Source organism: Notechis scutatus, chromosome 3 (genome assembly GCF_049901735.1).
Source record: "Notechis scutatus isolate UNSWTSFEM ecotype Mainland chromosome 3, rNotScu1.2, whole genome shotgun sequence".
Lineage (NCBI taxonomy): Eukaryota > Metazoa > Chordata > Lepidosauria > Squamata > Elapidae > Notechis > Notechis scutatus.
The window spans coordinates 38,112,204-38,124,380 of record NC_142011.1 but is presented as its reverse complement, the minus strand read 5'-3'; the positions used below and the strand labels follow the sequence as shown (position 1 = coordinate 38,124,380).

General features: G+C 41.0%; 1 protein-coding gene across 1 annotated transcript in view; it reads right to left on the bottom strand.

Moving 5' to 3' along the window:
• The window catches only part of TSPAN2 (tetraspanin 2), a 57,966-nt gene extending 46,847 nt beyond the window's left edge, over positions 1–11,119 (bottom strand). Inside the window, exon 1 of the mRNA XM_026675115.2 lies at positions 10,930–11,119. Coding sequence (XP_026530900.1) covers positions 10,930–10,998 — 69 coding nt within the window. The 5' untranslated portion in view covers positions 10,999–11,119. The remainder of the gene's footprint in view (positions 1–10,929) is intronic.
• Positions 11,120–12,177: the final 1,058 nt, after the last annotated feature.

Below are 12,177 nucleotides of genomic sequence, written 5' to 3'. Positions count from 1 at the left end.
TCATCTTACAACCATTTGTATAGTGATCAATCAAAGTTACAATTGCACTGAAAAAAGTGACACAACGGTTGCAGCATCCCAGGGTCATTTGATCGCCATTTGCAACCTTCCCAGCTGGCTTTTGACAAGCAAAAGTCAATGGGGAAACTCTTTAATGACTGCATGATTCACTTAACAACTGCAGTTATTTGCTTAACAACAATGGCAAAAACGTTCGTAAAATCAGTGCAACTCACTGGTAACTGTGGTCATTAAATCGAGAACTACCTGTAACTCCCTTGATATATTATTATTTTTCTTATGTGCCATCCAATTGTTGTGGATTCTTAGCAACTATATAGATAGATTTTCTCCATGGTGATCTATCCCTAACTTGTTTTTTCAGGTCTTTTCAATTGGGTACTCATTGCCATTGCAATTGAGTTTATTCACCTTGCTGCTGGTCATCCTCTTCTTCTCTTCCCATCCATCAATCCCAGCATTAGGTTATGTCTTCACATAATGTGTCTGAAGTAGGATAATTTGAGCTTGGTCATTTGTGCCTCAACTGAGAACTCTGGATTGATTTTTCCAATGATGCATTGGCTTGTTTTCTTGGTGGCCATGTTATTCTCAAGAGTCTCTTCCAACACCAAAGTTCAAAAGCCAATATTCTTCCTATCATGCCATTATATCAACAAACCTTCACTTCCATAGGATATCACAGAGAATACCATAGCTTGTACAATTCTGAACTTTTGGTACAACCTCAGGCTAATTAAAAAGCAATCTTTGTGTGCCAAGCAGATACAAAGGGAGCACGCCAGGTCATACACACTTAAAACCAGCACTTTGGATTTGAAAGCAAAAAGTTCTTTGGAACAGGTGGGGATATAAATCTATCTTCAATTCCTTAACAGAATCTATCTGCAACTTCTTAAATAAGAGGCATCTTTTCCTGGAATCATGTGGCTGCTGTATTATTATCCTGGGAAAGGAAATGGTCCATATAAGGTCCATTAGTGTTGTGTGTGAGTCTCCACATACTCCAGAATACCTTTTTGCTTTTAAATCCTAACACAACAAACAGTATAAGAAACAAAAAACCAAACCGTGATCTTAGGTAAAAGAGAAAAGGCAGTGTAGAAAAATGTATTTCATCAGATCATAAACCAATAGGATACAGGCATCTTTCCATACATACATAGTAGCAATAGCATTTAAGACTTATATACCACTACACAATGCTTTACAACACGCTAAACAATTTCAGAGTCAGCATATTGCCCCCACAATCTGGGTCTTTATTTTACTAACCTTGGAAGGCTGAGTCAACCTTGCATATCTTTCTAACAGTAAAAAGAAAGATAATAAATTTATACAATCATATACTTTGAGAATATGCAAAATACTCCAAATTCTTTAGAATAGTCCTGGTAATTTGGGTAAGTATTGTTATGCCTTATATAATTGTATTGAAGTGCAACTGAATGACAGAGAGAATGATTTGTCTAACACTGCATCATGGTTATTAAAAAAACAATTGTACAGACAATCCTAGTTTAACCACCCTAACTGGGATTTGAGCATTCATCACTAAATAGTTGTTAGATGACACATCATGTGGCCACACCATCTGTCAACAACAGCTTTGGTACTCATGAATGAAGGCAAATATACATGTCCCAGGATAACGATGCAGGATCCAATCTGAGTTGGACTTGGAAGTCCAAAAGCTCAGAAGATTAAACCTGTGGCCCCAGTGACCCATCCAGTTTAAGATCCTCTGCTCCAAACTGGTACCATTAGGGTAAAGTTGATAAAGGAAGACTAGACAGAAATTTTAGTTATGATTAGTTTAAATGCTGCTTTGTTTAGTTGTCTAGATTCATATTTTTTTTTGCTTATTTTCATTGATTAGATTTCTCGATTTCATATAACTTGGATTCAAGGATTTATTCCCTTGCATTTATTAAATATAAAAATACTTTATTCATTGTTACTTCAGTGCTGGATTTCTACAAGGCCAGTTCAAAACTGCTTAAATCAGCTTACCATGATACAAGGCAAAATGGAGCCATTTGTTTATAAGTTTACTCCTAAGGAGGGTGGGGAAATGGGAAGAGAGATTCCAGAGGCCAGAAGAAAAGGGGGTAGCATCTCCCAACTCAAGAGCAGGTGAGGGTAGTCCAATTACCAGCTCCGAGTAAAACTCTTTCACCTGGGGAAGCAGTTCCATTCACACACCACGAACTTTACATAAGGAAGGTGAAGGCCTCAAATAAGGTTAACCCATAGCATTCTAGGACAAAGCTAAAATGTTCCCACTTTTTCCTGCCTCCCCCCCACCCCCACTAATTTGCTTAATCACTGCATGAGTCTGCAGAGCAAACATAGGCGGAATTCAGCTTCTGCTTTGGAGAAGTAAGGAGAGACAGAACAGATCTTATTGTGCTTGGAGCAAGAATAAGCACCACGATTTGCGTATACTGGCAAAAAAAAAATCTGGAGTCTGCCATTGAGAGTTATGCTGCAGTTTCATTCAAAGAGTGTTATATACTCTCCAGACTTCAGGGAGAGAACAACCACCATGTATGTAGAGGCTGCTTTAAGAATCCATTTTTTTAAAACCCAATTGCAGAATAGAGAAGGACATGGCAGGACTCATTTTCAGAGCAAATAACAAAATATATTCTTTATCCTTCAGATTCATTGACTGGTTTCCACAATATGAATTAACCTAAAACGGCTTTCCGTCATGTGTGGTTAAGAGTGCTGTAGGAAGTCAACTACTCTCTTAGCAAACAGGAAGACAATCCATGAATTATAAAGTAGGAATTTTGGTGGCAGATTCTTTTACCTTCAGAATTAAGAAGCTTTATTCTCAAAGAAGATGAAAAAAAATGGCTTCACTCCTTCCAATGACATCTTCCTATTGCTAAATGCTTTCCTGTAGTCTTGCAGAAGATCAGAAGGCCCTAATCCTCAAATGATGCCCACATTTGTTAGCATACCAGGTAAACCAGGTTATTATATGAATAATATAATATATTCCCCAGATAGTGGGCGGGGGAGCATTTGGATGTCCTTCCTTCTTATCAGATCTTCAGGTATAGGGAAACAATAAAAAAACCCTTCTGGAAATCTTTGGTCATCACAATAGTTCCAATAATATTCATCCATCCATCCATCCATGGGTCCATCCATCCACCCATCCATCCATCCACCCATTCATTCATTCATTCATTCATTCATTCATTCATTCATTCCTCAAAGTCTTAAATGTTTCTATGTGGGTGGCCCATTTTAGTAATAAGCTAAGTAGAAAGTTTGAATCTGTTCTTACATGTTTTTTTTTCCTTAAAAACAAACCAAACTTGACTTATTCAAACCTTTTTACCTCCCAGGTTTCTGAATATCACATACTATACATCAAACACATACAACTTCAGCTGAGTGCCTGCTTCTGAATGCTTTATAGTTCTAGGTGTGCTTAAATGGATTAATGTCATTATTTGAATGAGGTGCTGCTGCTCTTAAAGCAATGTAATTAAAGGCTCCTTTGCCACAAAATATGTAAAGCCCTTTGCTTTCAAGAACATAAGAAGAACCTCAATGAATCAGGTCAAGGGGTCCATCCAGGCTAAACGTCCAAATTCACACTATCTACCTGCCTGTAGAAGTAACAGCCCTTTTCTACAGTCACTTTCTAGCAAAGACAATTTGAAGAATGTTACCTGTGATTAAAGCTAATTATCTTCCAGGACAGCCATGAAGATTTCAAAACATGAGGCTTCACAAATAACTAATAAGTGTCATAAATGTTTTGATTTATAATATTTTGTGTAAAGGCTCATGCAGACTGGTAATGATTTTCTCAGTATATGCTTTGAGAAAAACAATAGAAGCATGTGTGAGACATGTGTGAGAGTCATTTTTTTAGCAGCTACCCAGCAACTTCTTTTTTCCTACAGGCAGTAAGTCTTGGTGCTCTAAGTGCTCTAAGATTTAGGACAGGGGTCCCCAAACTTGACACCTTTAAGACTTGTGGACTTCAATTCCCACAATTCTCTAGCCAGCTGGCTGGAGAATTCTGGGAGTTGAAGTCCATGAGTCTTAAAGGTGCCAAGTTTGGAGACCTTTGATTTTGGATGTCTCCAAATGATACCTAGAAACCTTCTTTGGAATTAAAGTAACTTTACCAAATACTTTAAAAGCACAGGTGGAATTTATTCTCAATCCTAGTGTCTAATTTGTATTACCCTATTGTTTCATAACAATTCTTGTTGAGACTTTATTAGGAATTCTGTTCTGAGAGTTAGACTTTCCCCCCTTTTTTCCCAAAGAAGCATATCCGTTCTGAAAAGACATCTGGTATGGTTTAGTGGTTAAGGCACCGGGCTAGAAAATAGGAGACTGTGAGTTGTGTAGTCCCTCAGGTGTGAAAGCCAGTTGGGTGGCTTTGGGCCAGGCAGCCCAATCAACTTCACAGAGTGATTGTAGGGAAAATAGGATGAAGAGGAATACCATGGATGTTCACTATCTTGAGTTATTTATAAAAAATAATAAAGGTAGATAAAAATAAATAAATACAATCCAAAATATAGATCAGATATGTATACAACTTCACCATAATAAAAAAGATCATTTAGAGAACACCAACAGAACCATCAACAACATCTTTAAAGGAATTGAGTTTACGAGAGAAGAAGAAAACAACAACTTGCTATTCTACCTGGACATCCTGATCTGCAAGGACCACAATGGCAAACTAGGAACACAAGTTACAAAAAACCCACCCACACTAGTTAACTGCTCAACCACCAGAGCAACAAGCCAAACTCCCACAAGAGAAGCTGTATTATTTAGACGAGCACAAACTCACTGCAGCAGCTCTGAACAGCAGAAAAGAGAAACAGAGCATGTATACAACATATTCTAACAAAATAGATTTCCATGCAACTTTATCAAAAAGTGCTTTACCACTCAACCCAATATAGAAGAACCAACAGAAGTGCTAAAAAGAATAATACTGCCATACATCAAGAACATCTCAGAAAACCACTACAGACTACTACCATGTTTCCCCAAAAATAAGATCCTGATTTTTTTGGGGGGGTGGGTCTAATATAAGCCGTACCCTGAAAATAAGCCTGGGGGGATGGGCGTGGCCAGCACAAAAGGTGGCAAGCATACAGGGGCTGACGGTGTCTGGCACAACTGCAGCCCTCCAGCCCCTTGAGCAGTCTAAATACCAATAAGTCCCAGCATGGAGGCAGAGGCGTGGAGGTAGCAGACAGGTGATCTGGATGTGCTGCACGACTGCCTGACTCATGGGAGGCTCACGGGAGGCTTCCATGGTGGCACCAGCAGCAAGCGGAGGAAGAGGCACTGGGGATGGGGAGGCAGGTGATCCCAATGCCCCGTGTGGGTGCTTGTTTGGTGTGCCCGTAGGCAAGCCAAGAAATGGTGGGACCGAGTGGGCAGCATGTTGGGATTGCCTCTGCTTCCGCCTGGCTCTACTGTGCACTTTTTGCTCCCAGGCACACCAAGTCTGCTTACAAAGGGGATGCTAATTGCTTCATTTCAAACCATCCTCTTTGCAAGCACACGAAGCTTTGAGTCTCTGTCAATTCTCCATCTGGGTGAAGAGTGTTTGGTCACCTATGGCAGGGGTCACCAACCTTTTGGACCTCAGGGACCACCAAACTCATAATTTTAGATCCCATGGACCACTAACTGGTTCTGTGGGTGTGGCCTAATTTGTGGATGTGGCCTGGTGGTCATGTGACTGGCTGGGCATGGCTTGTATGTAAATATTATAAATATTTATATAAATATTGATTTTTTTTATAAAAAAAGAGCAACTTTTACCCAAAATCAGGCAAAGCAGGCAGGCAGATTGAGTTGCTCACAGAATCACAGATTCATTCAGAAATCTATCTATGTGCCATCAGCTAGCTCAGTCTGTCACATAAAATTTGCTTGCAAGCAAACTCACAAAATTAACTCACAAGATACCACGTATGTAAATATTGACTTTTTTATAAAAAAGAGCAACTTTTACCCAAAATCAGATAAAGCAGGCAGACTGAGTTGCTCACAGAATCATTCAGTGATCTATCTATCTGCCATCGGCTAGCTCAGTCTCTCAAATTTGCTTGCTGTGAGTCTGCACTGAATTTGCTTGCAAGCAAACCTTCAATCCTAAGGGAGGTTCGGCTGTACTCACAAGCAGAGCCGAAGATCTAAAGACTAGCTAGAAAGCAAGAAATCCAACCATTTTCTGCTTCCTAGCTAATCTAAATCTCCTGGCACAGCAGAACAGCTGATGGTTGGAAAAATAGCAATTTAGCAGGCAAGTTTGCTGGGTAAGGAGTGAGTGGGTAGGGAGGGCTCCTGCGGGTCATGTGGGTGGGGCAGCCTTGTGTTTCTGTGCAGCCTGGATTAATTGCTTTGGGGGGGGGGGTGCTCTGGGGGTGAGATTTCTCTGCGGCCCACCAAAATTTTTTTGTGGCCCACGGCCCACAAGTTGGCAACCGCTGACCTATGGGGTGCTTGGGAATGGACCAAATCACTTTGTTCCCAAATGCCCAACAGGCAACCAAGCACATTGTGCCCAGACAGAGAAATGACAGAGACTCAAAGGTTCGTGTGCTTGCAAAGGGGATGGTTTGAAATGGATATATTAGTTCAGTTCAAAGTGTCCCCTTTGAAAGCAGACAAGCTGGGCGAAAAGTGTTTGGGCAGCTACCACCGGCTCTGCCCTCTCCGTCCCACTGTCTGCTTGTCTGTGGCCTCAATCAGGGCCAAGCTCTTGGCATGCCCCGGCCTCCACCCGCCCTGCCAGGAGGGAGAAGAGCCCCCTCAAGGCCAGCAGCAGCATGGGCAGCCGCTTGGTGGCTAGCACGGTGCCTCCCATGGCCAAGAAGTGCCCAAGCTCTGCCAGTAGAGAAAGGAAAGAAAGGGAAGAGGTGGGCCTACTGCTACAAAAATGTGACAGTGGGCAGAGATGGTCAGCTCATGTTTTGAACAGCCCAAAAGTTACTCCACTTTTGGTACATTATGGGACATTACAGGTATTTTTTTTCATCTGAAGGAAACAAAATCCAAATGATTTAAAAGCTCAACTGGCAATAAGCTGATCTAAAAGTATTAATATCTCTCTACCTGACCAAGGCTTCCATAAAAGCACAAAGTAAAAATAATATTACCTGTTGTTTTCAAACTACTAGTCCCTGCCATGTTATCAGATTACATAACTTTCTAATTGTTTCCATAGCACAATGTTCTTCTCCATGCTATTATAACAGTCTGACTGTAACATATTGTCAGCCATGGTTCAATGGCATGTTCTTCTCCTGTCCACACTGCTGTGAGGTAATAAGATCAAGCTGAGCAGTCATTCTCCATGTTTTTGTTTAATGGGGTGTCAAATCCCACCTACAGCTTAAACTTCAGAGTCTTTTTGCTTTCAGCAAGGCTTTGCAAAGAACGAAAGGAATGACCAAAGCCCTTGCTTTACTCCCATATTTCCTCTCTGCAGACATATATTTCAAAAAAGCTGTTGAAAAAAAGAAAGGCCTGGGTTTTCAAAGGGATAGCTGTGATTGTCTCTGAAAGCAGAAACAATGTGGTGTCTTGTATACCTTAACGATAAACAAACCGATGATGACAGTGTAAGGGTTTGTGATTGACATCCCACTTCATCAGATAAATGGAGCAGTTAGTGAACAGGAGAGAGGATGAATGCAAGAGCTACTGCCAAGTTTCCGAGGACGTTAAATGAGAGCACTGTCTGTACATTAAGCAGAAAAGAGTTCTTACGAAGGGAAAAGAAGAAATAGTAACTATTAGGAATCCTGCAATGATCAAAGGATGTAATTTTGTACATGGCAATAGTAGGCAGAGCCCTGGAAGACTTTACATTCATATTTCAAAACACCAGCTTTCTAGACTTTTTGAGTGGGACTGTGAGCTCAAAATATATGGAAAAAAATTGTTAAACAATCGCAACCAGGAATGCCATGCAGGATTTCCACATGTGATGTGCAGGGGATTTGGTACATTTTCCCCTCTACAGTAGAACAAGCTGTATTACCTTAATTGGCATCACTAGCTGAGCAAACTTAAGTCTTTGTTTAGCTGTCTAGATTTGGGATGCCTGTAACTGTATGCGTCTCTCTCTGTGTGTGTGTCTATAAAAATGCAAATCTTTGAACAACTCCTGTTTAAGATGTCAATGCAACTGCAGTTCTCAGCTAACCCAGTTCTCAGCTAACCCACTGCAAGCCCATTTTCAAGAAGAGAAAGACAATACAATAAATAGAGTATATCAAAGGTCAGGTCCCATAGACTAATCACAATGTTTTATTATTATTTTTTCAGAGAAAATATTCCTATTTTTAGGAATGTTCAAAGGCCATCCACTAAAGGAAATTCATAGAAGAAAATGGCAATGAATGTAAATATTGAGTATAAATAAATAGTTATGGTATTCCCTTTTGGTATATACCCTTTTGAGATCTTAGAAAAAAGTTTTGCATATACATTCAGGATGTTTTTCTTTGTTGATCCTAATCTAATTATCTACTTTTTAAGGGGTAAAAAGGGAATAATAAACATAGAGTCATTTAAGTTTACCTGTGACAAAATACAGACTTTTCTGGATATGGGTCTTGGTTTATTGGCAATAGCATGCTGAGCTTTGAGATATTTTATGTTCCTATTTTGTAAGTAGAAAATTAAGGCTATAGTCCTATATCAATGAAAATGTTCCTTTGAATTCAGCGGAGGTTACATTTGATTAGACATGCAAAACCATATTCTGTCAGCCTGTAATATTTCTATTTACTCCATTGATCACTGACATGATGCAAAGAGCCACAATCAGGGCCCCCAAATCTATTTATGTAATGAAAAAGTCACACTGGGCAAGTGCATATTTATGCGATCCATACTTATGTAATGTATAACCATATTTATAAATTCAATGATGGCTTCCTTCAGAATTGTTTTTGTTTCTCTTTAAATTGGTGATTAGCTGCACTGCTTACAAAAAGCCAAATAGCTGTGGAACATGTTGATAGCAAAGGGTGTCAAGGATTAACAAATGCGCCCCATTGTGGTTGTTTATTTCCTTTGTTGTTTCTATGGTTTCAGTGAAGGTTCCCCCCACCCAAGGTTGATGTTAGTATGAAATAAGATGAATACACAAGTTATAGAGTGATGTTTCCCAACAATTAAAGTGATGCCTGTTTCTTCAAAATTGGGGATAAAAAGTGAAAAGACATTCTTTTATTAATAGAAACAGTCTGGCTGAGATATCAAAGCACTGGATTCTTTCATGCTCACTGGAAAATTTCACAAGCTTAATTCCAATACTTAGCAAGATAAAAAGCAAACTTATGTTAATTATATAACTTAAAATGAACTCGGCCTCATGGTTATTCCTCTACTCTGTCAATAGAGCTGTTGAAATTAGCAGATCAGAAATGTGATCACAGCGCCGGAGGCAGAATATTAGTCCACCGAACATACGATTCTTAAAAAAAAATCTTGCTGTCCCCAAAAGCTAATAATGGATAACAGAATTTGATTGCAGATTATAAATTTGTGATGTTATCTGGGGGCTGAATAAAGATAACCAATTGATGCTACTCAAGGAAAGAGCCTTGCATGCTTATTCTTCTCCTTGATCCAGAAACCCTTTTCAGTTTACGTTAAAAAAAACTACAAAAATCTAAAATTTCAGTTTAAAAATGCAGAAATTTTAGCTAATGTGGGTGGGTTAAACAGTCATGATGGTGGCCACTTGATCAAAGTTCCACCCCTTTTTTTACTGCATGTGAACTATGTCAAGAACTCTGTGCAGTTGTGGCTGCCATTTTGACTTTTTTGACCCCTCAAATATACCCTTAACAGAGATATTTTGGACAAGAAAGTATAGTAGTAAAAGGCACACGAAAATATTTCGTGCCCAAACTTCCAATAAATCATAAAGTACTAGGGCAGTTTTCCATATCTACCCTTCCCTTAAGTTTTAAACTATAATTCCCATCATCTCCATTTAGCACTATCTTAAGGTAAAGTTATTAGTCTGGGTTAGCATTATTTAAGAGAAAAACAGCCATCAGAAAGAATCACCAAGCTGATAAATTGTAGCTTGGCTTCTTTGTAGCGGTTTGACCAACACTTAGATACAATGTATTTCTATTTAAGACTTGTAAAAGTGACTTTTGACCACTTTCAGATAATAGGAAGAGTAATCCTCTACTCCAGTATTTTGGAAACACGCCACTATTGGGTAGGTGTTGGGAAGTCTTGGCAAACTGATCTATATTGCCCTATGAGGATGTTATTGTTAATGCACCCAGATTCTTGGCATTCCCCTCTACTGAACTGGCAAGCATACCTGTGCCCTGCATCTTAGGTAGCCTCTCCCTGCCCTGGCTAGGGAGGATGGGAAATGTTATCCAAGACAAGGTGGCTTTTGGCATCTGTGGGATCCCCGGTGTTGCTGGCTTCCGAGGAAGGCCACTGCACACATCTCAGTTTAGTCTGAGCGTGCAACAGCTACCCTTTCGTTTATTCAATGCGGAGTCCCGAGGTTCCAACATCGCTCGCCTTTGTTGTTCTTATTTCGGATTACAACCCAAAGGCGAGGCGCCGGGTGGGGAAGGATGCTCGCCTGCAGGGAGCAGCGGGAATTCGCGGAGTACCTGCACGACGGAAAGCGCCGAACAGGTAAGCCCGATCAGCAGCCGCCCCACGCGGAGGAAGAGCCTGGCACGAAGTCGCCTCTTTCAACATCACAACGCCACAGTTCCTGCTCAACAGCGCGCACACACGCACGGATACACATCCACAGAGCAGAGCTGGCACCCTGTTCCCTCACCCCCTGAATCTTTAACCCCCGACCGCCTTCCGCTCCTCCGGCCCCGCACTGACCCAGAAGATGAAGTTGAAAAGGAAGAGCAGGAACTTGACGCAGCGCATCCCTCCTTGCACTCGCCCCATGGCAGCAGCGGCTCTTCCTCGCGGGCTTTCTTCCTCCTCCTGCAGCAGCCAAGAAGAAGCCCCGCGTCCCCTCTCGCCCAGAAGCCGCGGCAAGCGCCTTTACCGCTTGCCGCTTTCCAGCCGGGGAGGGCGCAGGGGCGGAGCCTGCGAGGAGGAGGCGGGGCGGAGCTGCGGGTTGTTGTGGGCCCTTTGACCTTCCGCTCCCAACGGAGACTTCGCCGGGACTCGGCTTCTAACGTTAAAAAACAGCATGTAGTTGGATTTGTATGCCTAATTACCACAATAATATATTAAAGTCCGTGGTTTGATATCTAAATTAAAGCAGCAATTGGAACACTATTGGTTTATTTGGGGACTTATAATAGCATTTGGGGAGGGTGCCTTTGAATCGGTATTGACTCCTAGTGATTGCTGAGACAAGTCCCTGCAGTTTTCTTGGCAAGATTTTAAGAAGTGGTTTGCCATTGTCTCCTTTCTAGAGCTGAGAGTGACTGGCCCAAGAACACGCAGTTGGCTTTGTGCTCAATGCAGGGTTAGAACTTCTAGTTTCTTGCCTGGTACCTTAAACACTACACCAAACTGGCTCTTATAATAACTTAATAACCACATATTCCCTAATTTAAGAAAAACTTGACCCATGAAGACAAGTTCTGCCACCAAGCTTTATCACAAGGGGCTGAATTATGACTGCTGAATCAGCCTGTTCTCACCTCCGCTGCTTTTAAACCATGCGCTTGGAAGGCAGGGCATAATGGCTTGGATTTCCTCTCAAAAGGGAAACACAGGACAGGAAAGAAGGATGCAACTGCTTGTCTTTCCATCATCAAGAGGGAAGGAAAAAAAATCTCAGTGGTGGCTGCACAGCTGAATAATTGGACTTGCTTGCTTCATGGTGGGACATGGTACTTCCTGGATCAGGTGTGACATTTTCCCATCTCCAAGAACAAGCAATTCCCATTTAGGAATCAGCTATACTAAAATGTTCTCATGCTCACACATCCCTCTTAAGTACTGTGGCAAAATAAAGGCTAGTATGGAGCTTGTTGATATAATTTTTATGGGACTCTGTACATTTAAAACAGATTATTTTAAAAGATACTTCAAATTGTTATTTTTCAAGGTCATAGAAGGCAGCTCAATGAGAATATGAGATGGCATGAACTAGATGGCATGAGGACT